General features: G+C 41.1%; 1 protein-coding gene across 4 annotated transcripts in view; it reads right to left on the minus strand.

The window, feature by feature from the left end:
- The window catches only part of ARFGEF2 (ARF guanine nucleotide exchange factor 2), a 50,745-nt gene extending 34,419 nt beyond the window's left edge, over positions 1 to 16,326 (minus strand). For 3 of the 4 annotated variants that reach the window (XR_013987909.1, XM_081010982.1, XM_081010981.1), the window contains exons 1-6: positions 15,933 to 16,317; positions 8,042 to 8,072; positions 5,590 to 5,713; positions 5,055 to 5,201; positions 2,631 to 2,810; positions 1,432 to 1,651 (exon numbers count right to left, since the gene is read on the minus strand). Coding sequence is in view for 3 of the 4 variants with exons in the window: in XM_081010982.1 (XP_080867108.1) it covers positions 1,432 to 1,651; positions 2,631 to 2,810; positions 5,055 to 5,201; positions 5,590 to 5,713; positions 8,042 to 8,072; positions 15,933 to 16,071 (841 nt within the window). In the remaining variant the exon portion in view is untranslated. Of the gene's footprint in view, positions 1 to 1,431; positions 1,652 to 2,630; positions 2,811 to 5,054; positions 5,202 to 5,589; positions 5,714 to 8,041; positions 8,073 to 15,932 lie in introns of all 4 variants that reach the window. The other variant, XM_081010983.1, reaches the window with a different exon arrangement.
- Between the last annotated feature and the right edge of the window lie 3,022 nt (positions 16,327 to 19,348).

Consider the following 19,348-nt stretch of genomic DNA (forward strand, 5'->3'; position numbering starts at 1 on the left):
TCTCATAATTAACATTTATTCTCTCTCTTTTTTCTGATGCTGCAATCTGTAGAGTAGTCTTCAACAAATAGAGTCCTATTTAGGAACAGTACTTGAGGTTCAGCATCTGGATGGCCACAAGTCAGCCACACCTGCCCTATAGCTACACAAATGCTTTTAGCTATCTTGACAAATCATGGCATCCAATAAGCTGGAAAATCTAGCAGTTGTTTATTGTGATTGATTCTTTTTTTAAAAAAATGCCTTGCATGGTTTTTTGTCAACCATTCACCTATCCAACATACTTTTTAACGATGCCCAATTCCATTAGACTAACATTTGGCACAAAAAGCTGCAATTTGATAGAGATACCTACAGATAAATTACACTGCTCAGAGCTGCAAGGCTTTGAGAAATAGCCAGCCTGCTGCTGAAAGCTTTGATGAAGCAACAAGTACTACAGTTTGAGATCAGAGGCAATTTGAATCATTTTTTGGCAAGTGTAAAGGTAAAGGGACCCCTGACTGTTAGGTCCAGTCGCGGACGACTCTGGGGTTGCGGGGCTCATCTCGCTTTACTGGCCAAGGGAACCGGTGTTTGTCCGCAGACAGCTTCCGGCTCATGTGGCCAGCATGACTAAGCCGCTTCTGGTGAACCAGAGCAGCACACGGAAATGCCGTTTACCTTCCCGCCAGAGCGGTACCTATTTATCTACTTGCATTTTGATGTGTTTTCGAACTGCTAACTTGGCAGGAGCAGGGACCAAGCAACAGGAGCTAACACCGTTGGGGGGATTCAAACCGCCGACCTTCTGATCGGCAAGTCCTAGGCTCTGTGGTTTAACCCATAGCGCCACCCACGCAAGTGATAAAGGCAATAAAAGGAAAGTGACTGCATAACCATTTTAAAAGGAAATATCATAAAATGGGGCAAGACTCATGATCCCATCAGCGCTAACCCAAATGGTCGATGGTAAGAGAATACAGATGTTAGGATCCAACAACGTCTAAAGGACCCATAGCTTCCCCATCCCTGCTGTAACAGCTCTCAGTTATATGTGAGTATCTTAAGAGGAAGTGTAAATCAGCATTATCCTTGTAGACAAATCACTTTACTTTGTAAAGCCTTGGAAGATTGTTTGAATGCTGCCAAACCATAGCTCCCCTATCTTCCCATCCCATCCCAGATTCAACAGAAAAGCCCTGCCTTGCATTAAGCTGGAGCTCTCTGCTGCATCTGAACCAGAGAACCCAGGCTCAGTGCCAGATCCTGACTTATTTTCCTGATCCGTTACCTAATATTATGCCAGAGTTCCCTGGATGTAACGCAACGGTCCAGCTTAAGCTAAACCAGGATCTTTGTGCTGAAACTGGCACATAACAAACTTGGGCACGACTTCATAAAACTATGGCTGATAACCTAAGTCAGCCCCAATACAGGAAGTTTTCTTACCGAATACAGGTGGTGTCAAACTGTCCTCTGGTTTCTGGTCTCCATTTTCTTTTCTTTCAGGCTCGCCATTAGTCAAGTCTGTTTTGACAGGAGTCGAGGGTCTGCTTCCATGCTGGCTGTATTTCAATCGGCCAAATTTGGGAGACCCTGAAGCACTATGAATCATCGGAGACTGGGGTTTTTGTTGATTTGATTTTTCCAGGTCTCTTCCCTCTTGTACCTAAACAACCAAGATAGAAACATACTGTATTCATCAGGTATATAACAAAGTAATAGTCAATAGGGGGCAGAACCAAATAATGCAGCATGCTTCAAAAACCACACACCTTCCTATTGCATCAGCTCAATTCAGGGGCCTTCAGTTTTAACATTTAGGTAAGACAGTAAGGGTTATTTTCCAAGATGACTTTGGAGTTCCATCATACAGAAAATTTAAGTCTACAAGGTACAGACTATAAATATTTAATTAAAACAGATTTTAAGGAATCCAAGTTGTCTTTGCTAGCAAAGTTCCTTATATTTGGAGAGGAATCACAGCACAGCAAAACCACAGTACAGCAAAGAAGTAGTTGGGCACATATAATGTTCATGATAAAAGATCACCTGTGAGCTCACAACACAGCAGAGGCCTTATTCTCTAAGCCAAGGATGGGAAAAGAGTAGTTCTCCAAATGTTGTTGGACGACATCATCCCTGACCACTGGCCATACTGGCTGGGGTGTTGGGAGTCCAACAACATTTAGAGGACCACAGGTTCTCCATCCCTACTCTAAATCACAGCTTGGAGGAGCAGAATGTAACATCAAAATTGAGAAAGAGTCCTTCCTCTTCTTTCTGATTTGCTTTTTCCTTTGATGTCTGAACAAGGTCTAGTATGGTTAGCACAAATTAGGAATTGCCTCCAAATTATGGATGTGAAATCATGGCTTGAAGTGAGTTTTGCAAACCATGGTTTAGCAGGAATTCCTGGTTGATGCTAACTATGGTCTACCTGATTGAGACGTCATGGTGAACTATGGTTAAGACAAACCAGAAAAGAGAGGAGATAACTGGCATGCAAGTGGGGAAGAGGGAGCTTGTAAGCCTGCAACATGCTTACAAATATGAATCAGATGACAATAGCTCAGAGGAGAAGGAGCAGTAATATAACAATTAAATGATGTACATAAAAGTCAGATTGATAAACATTTACTACATACAGCTTGGTTTTCCATCCGGGTGAAAATGACATTCAGCATCTGAGTGAGAGTAGCCTTGGCAGTTGTTTGATTAATGAGATTTTTACTGGCTAGATAAATGTTGTAACAAGTTCTAACAGTCTGAAGGATTGTTCCTTCGTGAATTTCAATATACGGGGATGTGACAGCAGTGAGAAGAGCCTGGAGGGGGAAACACAACATACACTACAATAAAGACATCTAAGCAAATGGGAACAAAACTTATTTAAATATAGTGCTCTGAACAACAACAAGTCATAAGGTCAGCATGGCTCTTGCCTTCCCATAGTCCCATAAGTTAAAATTAATAAAATGTGTTATAGTAGCAGTACTGGCAATTTATAGCACTACTGAGAAAAAACAATCTTTGACCAAAGTTTAAGGGAAACATTCACAATGTTTTTGGCAACAAATGAACCCCACATCCTCCTTTCTAAAAGTATGAGGATCAGGAGAGGGGGACACTATGGGCAGGCATGACCTCTTGCTAGGGATAGCACAAGTTTCTACTCAAAAACTATTTTAGGCTGTATTTTTGTCAAAGATGACATACTGTTACTTTGCTTTGGAGTTCATGATGCTTACAAGCAGAAGACACAACCTTCACATTTTCCTCTTCAAATGTTCTGCTTCTTTAAGCCCCCAAGTAGATTTCAAAACACACTACCGACATGTAGTTCAACTTCCATATTTGTTGTTCAAAACTGAACCCCACTGTTTTGCTTTTATTGTCTGAGAATGTCTCCTCTGCACAACTCCTAAAACCTGCTTTCCCCTGCATTCTAAGATGGCACCTTACACACCTGACAACATCAGGAAGAACCTTCTGACAGTAAGAGCTGTTTGACAGTGGAACAGACTCCCTTGGGAGGTTAGGAAGAGAGTTTGGAGGTTTTAAAGCAGAGGCTGGATGGCCATCTGTCATGGATGCTTTAGCTGAGATTCCTGCATTGCAGCGGGTTGGACTAGATGATGCGTGAGATCCCTTCCAACTCTAGAATTCCATGATTTACCTGGGAGTAATTCTCATTGCATTCAAAAGTGACTGTATAGACATGCATATCCTTGTGCTGTAAGAATCTCTTTGCTAATAGTTGTTACAGAATCTGGAAGTTTACACACGAGCCCAAGGAATATCCAAGATGCCAGAACATGTGACACACAGTCATGTGTATGTCTCATTCATGAGGAGTTTCTCTCTTTTAAATCAAAAGCAGCTGCAGAAGAATGAATGTGATAGAACAGGAGGGGGAGCTGTTTGCTCCTGCTCCAGCCATTTTTCCTCTTAGCGCTCCCAGGTGTTTTCCTCACACATAAAAATGCATACAACTGCATGTTATATCTAGTTCAGGCCTCATGTGTTAAGTGTTTAAAACTAATTTTTACTGCAGTACATCATCCTGGCAATTTAAAAGACAGAGGGATTTGAAATCAATTGACTTTTTACTGTAAAAACTTTTATTGTCAATAAGTTTTGGAGAGACCTCACATTGCTACAATCAGCAAAAAGAATGTTTGCAAAATGTAAGTGCTGTATCCTATGCTGTAGGCCCTATACACCTGAAGGAGAACCAGCACTCCCATCATTCAGCCTGGTCACTGAAGCCCAGTTCCAAGGACCTTCTGGTGGTTCCCTCACTGCAAGACGTGAAGTTACAGGGAACCACATAGAGGGCCTTCTCTGTAGTTGTGCCCACCCTGTGCGACGCCCTCCCATTAGATGTCAAAGAGATAAACAATCATATAACTTTTCATAGACATCTGAAGGCAGCCCGGTTTTGGGAAGCTTTTAATCTTTGATGTTTTGCTGTGTTTCACTATATTTTGTTGAAAGCCACCCATAGTGGCTGAGTTAACCCAGTCAGATGGGAGGGGTACAATGAATGAATGAATGAATGAATGAATGAATGAATATTTGCTGCTGCTGCCACTACTAGTACAATCAAATGCAATACAAATTTACTTACAAACTAAGCCCTGTCAGTCAATAGCCATGAGTTATTAAGAAAATTAGATCTCAAATGAGAAATAAGGTACTGGAGCTTCAGAAAATAATCTTTAGCTAGTACACAACATGCAATTTGCAGAAAGCTAAGTCGGGTGAAGGAGAGGGAGAAATGGGCAGCATATGGCAGAAAAACATTTCAAATCCATTAACAGAGCTCTGTGGTCTAGGAAGAAATGGCTACTTAAATAAGATATGAGTTCGTATTTACCAAGAGGTAGTTAATTTAATTTTCATAGTATGGTGCAGGAAGGGGTAAATTGTACAGCCTTTTAAAATTAGATTTGGGGATTCTCTAACTGGAAGATAAAAGGAAGAGCCTCCTCCATTTAGAAAGCATAGACTAAGCAAAAGTCTTATTAGCAAACAGCCTTTCTAAAATATAAATCAAAATAAAATACCTTTATAATTTGTAACTGCACTCCCTCGTCAGTCTGAGGACCCTGAAAGCAATTGCAGATTGTTTCAACAATGCGGTCAATCAGGCGTTTTCCAGGAGCTCCACTGTCTGGAGCATTGCCAGTGATATGTCCATATGCAATAAGTTTCTACAGAGAGAGAGAAAAAAATGTATTATAATCACTTTCACACATGAAACACTTTCCATGTCATTTAGAGGATTCAAAATGCAGGACAGCTTCATTAGCAGGTTCCAAAGAGGCTGATGGTGTGTGTATGTGTGTAAGTGTAAGGAATGTCTTAAAATATGTCAAAGCTGAGGGAAGGGTGAGCGTGGAACAATTACTAATAAAACCTGTAACAGATGTTTTAAAGAACTTTGGAGGCAGGGAAAGGAAGACAAAATAAAGAAAGTAGCTTCTCAATTCTGTTTGCGGTCTAACAATATATACATACATGCACCTGCTTCAACATAAAATTTAGAGGACACTGTCAAACACAGCCAAGGTTGATAAATACTGAATTTAAAAAGGATACCTGCAAGCAGTCCAATGAGGTGCTGACAATCCGTGGGGACTTCGACTGGCAGGCCAACTCAAATGGGAGGAAATATTTATCGGCTTCAATGAAGTTTGCTTTTGGAGTGGTTTCATTGCCTTGGCTAGTTGGAAAAATTGAAAACAACAAAATCACTCAGTGTTATGAACTGAGCAATGTGTTTCGTATTAATTTCCTATCCACGTAGAACATACAACATAAAAGCCATTGATACATTCCTTTCTAAGGCATGGAAAGCAATGCAGGTCCTATCTCCAAACATATATAACTATTTCCAACTCAGAGTAGTTGGCCTTGCTGCACACCTCTTACAACAAGATGACAAGGGCTAATATCCACCATACCTAACTGGCAGCAAGTTTGTCAGCAAGCACGTGAAGTATTGAAATCTAGGACCACAGTCTCCAATGTCCATGCTTGTCAAAAATCAGCACACAATTATCTACATGCAGACACGCTCTCTCTATAGTCTCACTGTTAACAGCAACTTGGTTTAACTCCTCCCTCAAGTACAAAACCACTTTATTTTTCGGTTGATGAAAGACTATTGAGGAAGTCATTCTTGCATGCATGTACTTCAAGATCACAGCCTAAAGAATTGGAAAAACAACATCCAATTGCACTGCATGAATGGATGTGTCAAGAAGTAGAAGCTAATAAAATTAAGTACGGTACCAGTGTGGAAATTTTTGAGCATGAGTTGTTTTCTCATGGATTCATTCCCTTTTGGCTTAAAAGTTAAAATGAAGGAAGGGAGATAAAAACAAGAACAATTTGAAAGATTATGGTCTCCTTTTATGACCTAAATGGAGCAAAATTAAAAGATTCAATAATTTAATGCTTTTTCAGCACCAAGATAAAATATAGCTTATAAGGAATGAAATTTAATCTGTAATAGGACATATGTAACATAGGTATGACATATTTGTATGTATGTTTTTGTATAATTTTTTTTATAAAAAAATGTGTATAAAAAGTTAAGATAGCTTTATATTTAAGTATTTTTAACGACTGGGTTCAAGATTATTAAGTTTCAAGAGGCAGAAAATGTCAATGTATCCTGCTACTACAAGGCCAACCATCAAAACTTGCTAAGAGCTACTTCTCACAGTATGTTTAAGAAGCACTGGAATATTCCCACATAGCATGCAGTGTCTAAGCTTCTTTTGAAACATAAGGAGGGAATGGTTAGCACACATATCTACCTAGAGAAATATAGTGAAAATGCTTATTAATGTTTTTCTGCAGAATAAAAGATGATGAAAGTCATGTCAAGCTACCTCCAAAAACAGTACAGTGGTACCTCAGTTTGCAAACTTAATCCATTCTGGAAGTCCGTTCTTAAACCGAAACTGTTCTTAAACCGAGGTGCACTTTCCCTAATGAGGCCTCCCACCACCAGTGCCCTTCCACCTTTCAGATTTCATTCTTAGACCAAGGTAAAGTTCTCAAACCGGGACACTATTTCCAGTTTTGCGTGGTTAGTAAATGGAATCATTCTTAAACAGGGTTGTTCTTAAACCGAGGTACCAGTGTAACTACTTCCTTTGGCGACAGGTACATGACTCAACATTGAATTTCCAGATTGTGTTGGGGTAAGATAAACAGAAGCCCCCACCCCAGCCTATATCACAACACAAATCCAAGTGTGGAAAATGACCAACAGTGGCTTGGAAAACCAACACAGAACAATAGAAGAAAATCATTAGGATTCTTCTCAAAGTATAATGAACTTGTGTTTGCACCAGGCACAGCATGCCACTGAAGAAACAGAGATCAAGAAAACAGAACTACAGTAATTTTCTAATCCGATAACATCAGAGAGACAGCTGAACACCAACAGATTAGAGCTGGGTTTCATTAATCATGCAGATTGGTATCTCTGACCAAGCTAATTACACGCATACATTATGGAACATATGCAAAAGAGATCTAAAGAGAGGAAGTGGAGGTTCTGTTAGCAGAGAACTGCCATGTCATAAGCAATGAAAGAAAAATCCAGTTGAGAAGAAAGGAAGTGGTAAAAACATATCTTTGGGAAGTCGTTACTTGCAACTGAAATACAATTAATTCTACTTAGGCCACTCATAGCCACAGGGAGTACCTAAACTTGTTCATTTTCTTCCAAATTCCCCATTTTTTTCCTAGAGACACAGTTGCAAATAACTGTACTGAGGGCAGCTTCAGAAGGTCTTACCACATCCAAAGCCACTTATTTTTTTGTCCATGCCACTCAACTCCTGCCTAGAAGCGAGCCTGAAACATGTTCATCCAAAAGAAAATGTTCTACTGCTAGAGGGACATTTGTTGTGTTGCTGTGATGTGTTACCTTAAAGACTGTTACCTGAAGCACTTCAGCCAGATAAATTATACATACACCTGCATATTAGGTGTTTTTATATTGTACGTGTTGTCACCAGCACTTACTCACCTTTGCTTTTCTAATTCTGCTTTTATTTCATCTGGGGAGAAAAACAGAACAAATGGTTTATGTTGCAGACTTATACCATACACAGATGCCAATATAAGACAAAAGCCAATAACTTGGTAAAAAAGTGGATGATATCACCAATGATATATGTATTACCAATCTATCTCAAAACACATTTTAATGTCATGTATAATACAGTGGTGCCTCACAAGACAAAATTAATCCGTTGCGCGAGTCTCTTCGTCTTGCGGTTTTCTCGTCTTGCGAAGCACGGCTATTAGCGCCTTAGCGGCTTAGCAGCTATTAACAGCTTAGCGGCTTTAAGAAAAAGGAAACAAACTCGCAAGAACTCGCAAGACGTTTCGTCTTGCGAAGCAAGCCCATAGGGAAATTCGTCTTGCGGAACGACTCAAAAAACGGAAAACTCTTTCGTCTAGCGAGTTTTTCGTCTTGCGGGGCACCACTGTAGACAATTTTTGCCAGATGCACTTTTGAGAATCAATAACAAAGTACTATTTATACTAAACGGATATCTGACTTTACTTCTCTCATTAACTTTGCCAATGCGGAGAGCCAATGTGGTGGTCTCCAGATGTTGCAGACTATAACAGCCATCAGCCCCAGCCAGCATGGCCCAATGCTCAGGCATAATGGGAGTTGTAGTCCAAAATATGTGGAGAGAGCCAAGTTTACTAGCACTTATCCTGCCACACTGCCCTTATATTCCTTATGGCAAAACTAATGACAGTTACTGCAGAAACAGCGAGTTAAAAAACTAAATGTTTTGTATTTTCCTCTTGAAACAAAATATTGGTTAGAATAGTATCTGCTCCAAATACATTTTATTTTTTATAAACCACTTATGTCACTTAAATGAAAGCTTAGCAAATATTCCCCTACTGTTGTGATTCAGTGCCCATGTTTACCCAAAATAATTTTCCTTTCCAATTTATGTTGTAATTTAAATACTGTTCCAGACATGCAGATAACACAACCCAAAAACTATTTAATTGTTGGGAATTTCAAAACTTTATTTGCAAAAGTTTTCTTAAACAAGTAGTACTGCTGGCTACATCAACTTTTACTGAATTTTTCTGCTGTTGTTCACCTCAAAAATGATATAGTAGTGCTAATTGTCACCCTCCAGAACTGAACTCTGGATGATTAATTGTAGGTACAGAGGAGGCACATGATTGCTGACCAGTATATTTAAATGTTTCGTTCACCCAAGACTTTATAGACCCTTTATACTCAATAATCACAAAAGTCACGGGTGGAGAATACTGTACTTCTATTTTTACATATCTTTATTGTTCTGCAAAGGGAATCGTATGCATTAGTACTTTATTATCCCTTTGGAGCTGTGTTGTATCTTTGTACTTTTGTCCTTCCAGGTTGCAATGCTTTACAAAAATGGACTTTGTTTTCTTTCTTTTTGTTAAGCTTGCACCTTTTTTTTTTTTGCTAACAAATCAATAAAATATAATTTTGATGAGGGGCAGGGGAAGACTACATTGAAAGTCCAGTATGAAATCTCTGAGCAAACTACAGTACTTTGCAAGAGATAACACAGTAACATTTAAGTCAGAACTGAAGCTAAGAAACCTGAGATATCAGCAGCTTGGGGAAAAACGTATCTGCCATAATGGGGAAAGCATTGCACAAGATTCCCTTTACTAAATGTTTGTTTCCTCCAGGCTTCAACAGTTTTATTCACACACGCTCACACTCCATCCAGTTGTGCAAGGTAGTTAATATTAATGCAGACAAGAAACTACAAACGCCTTGTCTTCTCCTGCTAGTTTCTACTCCCACAAGAAAAAAGTTATAAATTATATCAAAATCCCTCCTCTAACAGACAGGCCAGTTTAGCAGGTCAGACTGCTCTCCAAACTTTTAACTTGTGGAGAGGTCAATTTGTTTGGAACAGCTGGGCGTGATTTAATTACTTCCCTCCTTTTTCCTGATCAAAACCCCATACACATGCCCCAATTTATCAAAGCCCCAATGAAGGAAATCCTACAACAAAAGAAGGGGAAGAAAGAAAATTCAGAAACATTTTTCTTCCACCTGTTTTCTATTCCGCTCAATGCCCACATGTCATGGTATTATTAGACGCTCACAATTAAGTGTTATCAGAAACAACCCCTTTTAGACATACAACTTGGCTATGAAGAAGAGATTGCTATAGCCCACTTCTATATGCAGCCGTTTTATTAAATACCATGTGATATTTGCAAGGAAAGGATGGGAGACGAAAAGGAAGAAAAACTGTGGAGATCTATAGGAAGCAGTTGGGAATCTTTTTTCAGACTGAGGCCTCCTTGACAACTTCCTGGGGAATACCTGCTGCTGGTGGGCAGAGTCAAGAGTAGGAGGAGAGGCAGATGAGACTGTACAGGAGGGTATTCCAGACATGCAAAACTCAGCAGTTTCTACACACTGACCTGCGTCTCTTCATCCTCCATAGAGGGAAGCAAGGGGCATTAGCATCACTCAAGGGCACAATCCAACCCAGGAAAAGCACTCAGGCAGAGTGTAGAGCAGAACTAGTGAGGGATATGACTTGAAGGGCTGAATGGCCCCCAGGTCTGATATTCCCCAGCCCTGTTACAGGGAAAGGAACAGGAAGCTAATTATACATTGTCAAACGCTTGTAAATTTACTAGGTTGGGTTACAGGCCACAATAAACAGGCCTTTGCAGAAATAATTATTATATCCAGTAGCAACTGTTAATTGGCAAAATTAGAGGTTCTACATAATGACTGCTTCTAAATGAGAGCAAAACCTCCTGTTCCTTATGAAATAAAGATCTGTGAGGCAACTGACAAATTTTAAAAATAAGACACAAACTTTTTTTGTGGCCCCGGGTCCAATAGTTCTAAATCAGGATTTACTTCGGGACAAGCATTTTTATCCCTTCCTGCCCCTGATTCAATTCCAGTTGCTACTGGGAAACTGTGGAGCTTCTACAGTGTACAGTGGTACCTCGGGTTACATACGCTTCAGGTTACAGACTCCACTAACCCAGAAATAGTACCTCAAGTTAAGAACTTTGCTTCAGGATGAGAACAGAAATTGTGCGGTGGCAGTGGGAGGCCACATTAGCTAAAGTGGTGCTTCAGGTTAAGAACAGTTTCAGGTTAAGAATGGACCTCCGGAAAGAATTAAGTACTTAACCAGAGATACCAGTGTAAGAAGAATGAATACACAGAAAAGTATTTCATGAGGAAAGAATGATGAACTGCAAAGAAGGAAAAAGTTACTACAACAACAAACTTAAGCAAAACTCCCTAAAATCTTCCTTCCCTGAATCTGCGGAACTGTATATAAGAAAATTGCAATCTCAGCTACAACTAATTCCTTAGCCAGGAGTGATCTGCCATAGCCATAGTACAGGATAACATTACGTGGCAGTGTTTGGGGTAAGCAATTTTAAATACAGCATATGCCGTCAAAACAAATTGTAAAGAGCAATTCTTTTCAAGGAACACCCATAGCCAAGTAAGGAGTTAATTGCACAATTTGTTATTTGAAAAACCTATAACAATTACAGCGGTAATCCCTAGTAGCTATATCCTTTAACATAATAAAATAAAAAGTTTAAAGTGGCTATGACTGAAAGCTATATGTTATATGAAAATGCCATTCAGTGACTGTGAACTAGCTAGCATTTTTTGGTACATTTTAAAAGACATTTTAAAGGTTCCAGTAAAGGTTCCAGTAAGTAAAAACAAATATTTAGGAAAAATATGTTGAAATATGTAACTGTGTGCTTTTGCAATATTTTGTTTAAGTTGTATATTGTTGCTTCAGTTTTTGTATATCATTTATATATTAAGCAGTACAAAATAAAATCAATAATAAATCAACCTACAGCATAAAGTGTACAGTGCAGCTAATGTGGGAAACTTTATGACTGACTTCTTAAATGTTGGTGATAATTATTTACTGGAAATGAGTCTTGCCCTGCTACATATTCTGGACAATCAGTATACTATTCTTCAGTGTAATGAGCAGAGGTTATTAACATATAAAGTTGTTATGCTCCCTTTCTTTATATAATAGGCTAGATATTAGAGTATCTTTAAACTTATATTAATTTAAAATGATTCAGTGGTCAGTTTTCTGTCCCTCCCAGTAGCTTTCTGCCAAGACCTTGATGGCTTCCAGGCTGTACAAAATACTTCTACTTTTGGCTTAATTCTAAGTCACTATAAATTAATTTTTGTATGTATTCAATAAACCTGAAACAAATACCTATCAAAAAGGCACCTGCCCGTATCTAGTCACCTCCTCATCAGTGTAAAAAAATAAAAATAAAAATGGACTGCTGTATCACAACCATGCAAATAACCCTTCAGATGTTTTCTTATTAATTTCCTGGCAAATACATGTATGTTTCAGGTCAGACAAACCAGTTGATCAGGTCGAACGGGGGTAGACAGACAGGCTTGTTGGATCCACTTTGTTTTTTTACTAGAACCAACCAGAAGGTTGTGAAATAAGCATAGAGTTAGAATTAAAGAACATGATGCTCTGAGCATTCTGAGTCCACAACATTGTTTTCAGTAAGAGAATGGAACTGACTCCACAGTACTTTAGCACCAAAGTCCACACCTGGTTAGCTTTCTTCATTTCATCTTAATTTAGGTGGCAAGAGTCATTCTGTTGCTGCTATTTTTAAACAATTAGAGCTTGGAAACACTTGCCAAGCTACTGCAAAATGTGCACAAATCTGCCAGTAGATACTGACCTATCTTTTGCCCACACCCCAATGCAGAATTTGTATTCAGTCACTCTTATACCCTTAAACTTTTATAATCCACATCTTTCTCCCTTCCTGCACTAAACCAGAGTTTAAGCCTCTTGTCACTAGTATCTTAGAATGTTCTACTAAATTGTGCCCCAGCAACTTTCTTGCCTCTTACGATACCTATTTTGCCAATATGTTAAATGTTAGACCTTCACTATGGTGATTTTATGCCTTATTTTGTTCTGCCTCTTACCCACAGTGAAATCTGCCTGGGCTTACAGATCCATTTTCAGCTCAGGTCTCATTTTCACCCCCTTACGACAAAATTCTACTATCAGGTCAATAGAGGGCTCTGTCAGTTAAGTTTGTTTATAACGTTCCTGTATGGTACCGGTATATCCCAGTCTATATATCATCACAATGAATATAAGCTCTGTATAGCAGAGGCTTTCAATTAAAAATGTACAAGGAACATTGAGGAGGCTACAGTAAACAACAGAAGCATGCTGTGCTGTGGTACATACATTCCTGCCATTATCATATTCATTTCCCCTTTCCATTTTTCTCCTTTTGATAATCTGGATACCTCTTATACAGTATGGAAATACAGATTGTCTCCCTTCTGACCACCAACCACATAAAGAACAAAACGAAGTATTATACTTAACATTTATACATGAGCTGAATTGTTGCATGAATGAAATGAACACAGGAATTATGTTGTATATTATATCATAATATAATTATTTTTCAGATGATGCTTTTGTTTTTGGCTGAATATCAGATTCATTTTATTCTTTGAAAGCTGGGAGCTGTGAAAGTATTTCATGTGGTATTGTTAGAATTCACGTTGTACTGTAAGAATGGTTAAGGCTGCGATCTCTCATCTGCTTGCCTTGTTGTCAGTCCCTAAACCTAAAAATAATTATTTCTTAGTAGATCTCCATAGGGCTGAAGTGTTAAGTACTTCATCACTGGTGGACTGAGCATACAGAATGCTTTGTAATACACTTCTTGATCCTCATATTAGACCAAAATAATGTCTATTTTACAAATGGGCCACTTAAATTCAGACAGTGATATGCCAAAGACCATTCCTATGTCTACTCAAGAAATAAGTCTCATCAAATTCAGTGGGACTTACTCCTAAAGGTAAAGGTATTAGGTCCAGTCGTGGCCGACTCTGGGGATGCGGCGCTCATCTCGCTTTATTGGCCGAGGGAGCCAGTGTACAACTTCCGGGTCATGTGGCCAACATAACTAAGCCGCTTCTGGTAAACCAGAGCAGTGCATGGAAATGCCGTTTACCTTCCCACCAGAGTGGTACCTATTTATCTACTTGCACTTTGACGTGCTTTCGAACTGCTAGGTTGGCAGGAGCAGGGACCGAGCAATGGGAGCTCACCCTGTCATGGGGATTCGAACTGCTGACCTTCTGATCGGCAAATCCCAGGCTCTGTGGTTTAACCCACAGCGCCACCTGTGTCCCTGGGACTTACTCCTAGGTAAGGGTTATAGGATTATAGTCTTAATTCCATCTCAGACTACTTAAAAACATCTAAATTTTTGCCAAGAAAAAACAGACACAAGTCCCAATGTCCTATTTGCATAGAACATGCAGTTAAGACACTAACAGAGAAGGCAGCTGTCAAACTGTTTTTCCCCCCATTTGGACTTACTGGCACAGAAAAAAAGTATAGAGCCAAAATGAAACTGTCTCTGCTTGTAATGCAATTTGATGTTTCTTAACTTTTCTTTTAAAGAAAGGTCACATTCATTAGATATGTCTAAGAAACATTTATCTAATTTCTTTCATCCTGTAAAAACTATTCGGTAAGGCAGTATTGATCTATTTTGTACTTAAGTCTCACAACTAATTTCATTATTTACCAATGATAAACAATTCAAGAAAATATTATAGAAAAGTGTTTCACATGCACACAATATGCCCATCTGATAAGTAAAAAGGCTTGCAAATTGCTCAAAGAAATACACAGCAATTAGTACTGCATGTTACAATCAGATAAGCAAAGTGAACCTTGTTCTCTCTTCCTGAATGAAAGGAACCTCCCTCTTTCCCTTGACAACCAAACTTGACCACAAAATTTATTGTGACACTTCCTGTTAGAAGATCTGGAGCGTGGTCACCTGTTCACAAGCAGGGGAGTATCCAACGTGGCAAATTAATCTACTGAGCATATCTGATGCCAAGTCCTATCACCAACTACACTCATGTGTGTAGAAAGTCATTCATTAGACACTTCCCAGAAATACTTTTTCTAATTTCTTTCATCATGTAAAAAATCTAGAGAGGCTTTAAAAACAGAAAGTCATCGGCTAGGGAAGACAGATAGGAGTCCCCAGGAGATCTGACAGGAGTGTCCCATAAGCATTGGATCCCCATCACAGCCTAAAAGGAGGGGAGATGAAGAAACACAGAGAGCCTAGATCCCAGATCACACTTCATTCAGGGAAGGATCCCAGATCACACTTCATTCAGGGAAACCCCCCCCCCCACTAACAGGAAGGAAGGAAGAGAATTTTTAACCCAGATCCTAGGCTGCAATCAGAGGAATCTGACTGCTTTTCACACAGCTGTGTAATCACAGAGGGCAGGCTCAATGGGAGCCAACTCCGCTGGACTCACTGGAACTAGCAAGCATGTAATAAGATCAAGGGTTCAAGCTTGAGAGAAGCTGGTAGGCTCCCAAATGCACGTGGCAAAACATTTTAGAGAAAACAGCTCATTTGACCGGGGGCGGGGGGAGTAGAGAAAGAACCCAACTTTTATATCCGAGAAGAGGGGTTCGTATTTGTGTGTGTCCCCCCCCACCTCATCTCCATGTGGGCAGAAGACGCGGGGCTTTAAACCGCCTGGGAGACGGTGGGATATAAACACTCCGAAGCAGCCCTCTCGGCGACCTTCGGCAGTTTCCCCCTCGGCGGCATAATGCGCGGGGCGGAATTTACGCAGGAGGATAGCGAAGCTCCGGGCGAGGCGGCAGGGCTGGGAGCGCCAGCGGCCCTGGGCTCCGCCGCCCGGGGATTTTGACAGGGCTCCCTTGAGCTGCGCCTCTGTGAGGCGAGGGCCCCGAGCTTCGTAGCCGGGCGCCTGCGGGGGCCTCTGCACTCACCGAGCGCCACTTGGCAGGCCCTCCGCAGCTGCCCGTGAGGGGGCCGCTTCGCCTCCTTCTCGGAGAGGATCTTCTCCAGGGCCCGGGAGACGAACATGCTCTTGGTGCGGGTGTCTTCCTCGCGGGCCGGAGGCTGCATGGCCGCCGCGAGGCTTGAAGGCTCTCCCGTCGCCGTCTATCCCAAGCGGGGCGGGAAGCGGCGCTCACGGGGCTCGGCCGCAGCTGGGCTCCACGATCCGGAAGAGACGCGGCTCCCTCAGAGGTAACGCTGGCGGTGGTGGTGATGGACAGCGGCACGGCGCCGCCATATTGGAACCGTCACGTGACCTAGCCCCCCCTTCTCTCTCACGGCCACCTTGTGGAACGGCTCTCGCTGCCCTGTCAGAGGCGGTGACGCGAGAGGGCGGGGCTTAACTTCGAGGAGGTGATGGGCGGAGCCAGGGATCCCAGCCGATGATGTGTCGCACTTCGCGTTGCCTTTTAACTCTCAGCTCGCGAGATTACAGGGTGAAGGCTTGTTAAATAAACACCTTGGACGTGTTTTGAAATGTTCGTTTTTTAAAAACATTTCCGTACGAGTTCCATTCAGTTCCAAGATTTCCAGGATTCCGAAAAAGCGATTAAATTAATAAAACGCAATAAAGGAAGAAAGATTTAAAATGGCATCAAAAGTTCCCAGAGAGGTTTTGCTGAGGACTAGTGGCATGAAACGCCCGAAGATGTGGGTTCGGATTCTGAACCAGAGAGATACAGACCTATGAAACTGCCTGGCGCTGCTGGTACATTATATCTCATAAGGAAAGCTCAATGCACACCTTTTTAATAAACAAAAATTTAAATAATGCCGGGAGACTATGAGAGAGCAGCAGTTAGCCATAAGCATTGGGCCCTTCACATATTTCTGTACTACAATTCCCATCATCCATAACCATTGGCCTTTCTGGCTGGAGTTCTAAAAACATCTGGAGGTCACCAGTTTTGCTACTGCTGTGCTAAGAGGTTTATAAAATGTACAGCGTGGAAAAGGTGTAAGGTTGTGCCAAAGCATTTTGCTGCCTGAGGAAGACAACATGGCGCGGCCCCCACCTCCCGCCCCTGGAAAATACAGGTGCTCATCATCCTGGCAGTTGAATCATATTTCAACATCAATGATGGGGCCATAAGTTCCTGAGGGCAGCAGTCTAGCTTAGGGGGTGCAAGGCCTGCATGGCCTACATTGCTCTATCCTCCAACATCACACCAACTTCTCCCCCCTTTTCTCATCTGGCATCTCTGCCTAATAGTAAGGCTTGCCTGGAGCAATCAAAATAGAAAGAGCTCTTATTCCGCTGCTCACATAATGTTAGAATTAAAGAGTCTTCTGGTGAAACTGATTGGCATGGGAAGAATTACAGCAAAGCACTTCTTTACACAATTTATTTATGGAATTCAATTCACTGCCACAGGATGTGAATGATAGCCGCTGGTTTAGGTGGCTTTTAAAGTAGAATGTAGGCCAATGGGTCATGTGGCTAAATTGAAAGTTTATGGTCAGAACCACTATAGTCAGAAGACTACTGAGTACCTGTTGCTGCAGGGCAATAATTGCCTTCCACCCCTGTTTGAGGACTTCCTAGAATCTGTCTTAGCACTGGGGAAAACAGGATGCTTGACTAGCAGTGTGATCTGTTGTTGTTGTTGTTTAGTCATTTAGTCGTGTCCGACTCTTCGTGACCCCATGGACCAGAGCACGCCAGGCACTCCTGTCTTCCACTACCTCCCGCAGTTTGGTCAAACTCATGCTGGTAGCTTCAAGAACGCTGTCCAACCATCTCGTCCTCTGTCGTCCCCTTCTCCTTGTGCCCTCCATCTTTCCCGACATCAGGGTCTTTTCCAGGGAGTCTTCTCTTCTCATGAGGTGGCCAAAGTATTGGAGCCTCAGCTTCACGATCTGTCCTTCCAGTGTGATCTACTCAGAAGTAATTCCACAAGATTGACTCCCAAGTGTTTATAACTGCAGTCTAAGGGGACTTTAGCTCTGATCCAGCAGGGCTCTCCTTATGTTTTCTCCTGACTCTGGTACCTGATGATATCCTTTAGTTAAAGATGATGATTAAAAGCATTTTTAACCCAAAACAGGGCCCTAGAGCAGCTTACAAATAGTAATGATTTGTAACACAAACCCTGCCCTCTGGCTCACAATCTGAGAGACACAACACAAAAGAAAAAGAAACAAAAGAAAAAAAAAAGAGGGAGAAGGGGAAAAAGTAAGCTCAGATATTAGTCCTTGTAGGGACTGGCTAGGATGAAGAGATTTGGAGATGAAGGGCCAAATGTTCCTGCTGGTCTCTCAGCAGAGCTGATGAGAAGATTCTGCAGTCCCCAAATAATAAGAGGACATTCCCAAACCTCAATATTTTTTTTCATGCCTGATGTAGACATGCAACCCAACACATCTGAAGAGATTACCATCATGCATGGAAATTACATGTTGGTCACATGTTAATTACTATATGGAACAAACTTTTGTAATGTGAGTTTCTGTGTTGCGAAAAGGGAATACTGGTGATCATCCCAAGTGTTGGTCTAAAGAACATAACAAGGAATGTAATGCATGCTATATGCTAAACATGTTTTGACAATAACAACTTCTTAATAAGACTAGGGTCAGGTGTGTATGTGACCAAATTAAGCAAACCCTTTCTTTTTTTGCCTGATAGATTAGCATGTTATAATGTACAAAATGTCTACTATAGGTTGCAAGTTCATTGAAACTGTTCTTGAACTTGTAGAGCAGGATTTGATCTTTCTTTACAAGTAGTGGAAAGAGATTAGAATAGAGATTTTGGGGGCAGCAGCATTTTAGGGATGCTCTTGTGATGCCAAAACCCAATGAAATGTTAACAACTTGGACATAAATTGTCCTGACAGTCACAGCTTTGTATAATTAACCTTTATTGGCTTGCCAGAATCATGCCTGTCAGTTTAATGCCAATCAAATGCCGAGGACCAACATCCCTGACCTGTCATCTTGCTGTGAAATCTGATGTACTGGAAGACACCCAACTTTTCCCTCTTGGTGACACACAAAAGCCAAATCTGCGCAAACCTTTTCTTGCAGCTTTGCCTCAAAGAGGGGACCAACCAGTAGATGTTTTCATGTGGAACCCCATGAGAGGCAGAATAGGAGCCCAAAGGGAAGCAAGGATGCAACCCAGTGTGACAGTAGGAGTAGGAAACCTCTACAATGTGGGCCAAATGAAGCTCTCCAGTTCCTCATACCATTTTCCTAAACAGACTTATTCCACACACTTCTGAGGTACTTTTGTCTGTTTTCCGTGAACTGCGATGGTGCTTCTTGCTTAACTGGGTTGAGAGAGATGGGTGGGAGCATAGAAAACTATGGCTTCTGCACAGCCATATGGAGCCCACGGTAC

The sequence above is a fragment of the Podarcis pityusensis genome, assembly GCF_964106645.2.
Source record: "Podarcis pityusensis genome assembly, chromosome: 6".
In the NCBI taxonomy this organism is placed as follows: domain Eukaryota; kingdom Metazoa; phylum Chordata; class Lepidosauria; order Squamata; family Lacertidae; genus Podarcis; species Podarcis pityusensis.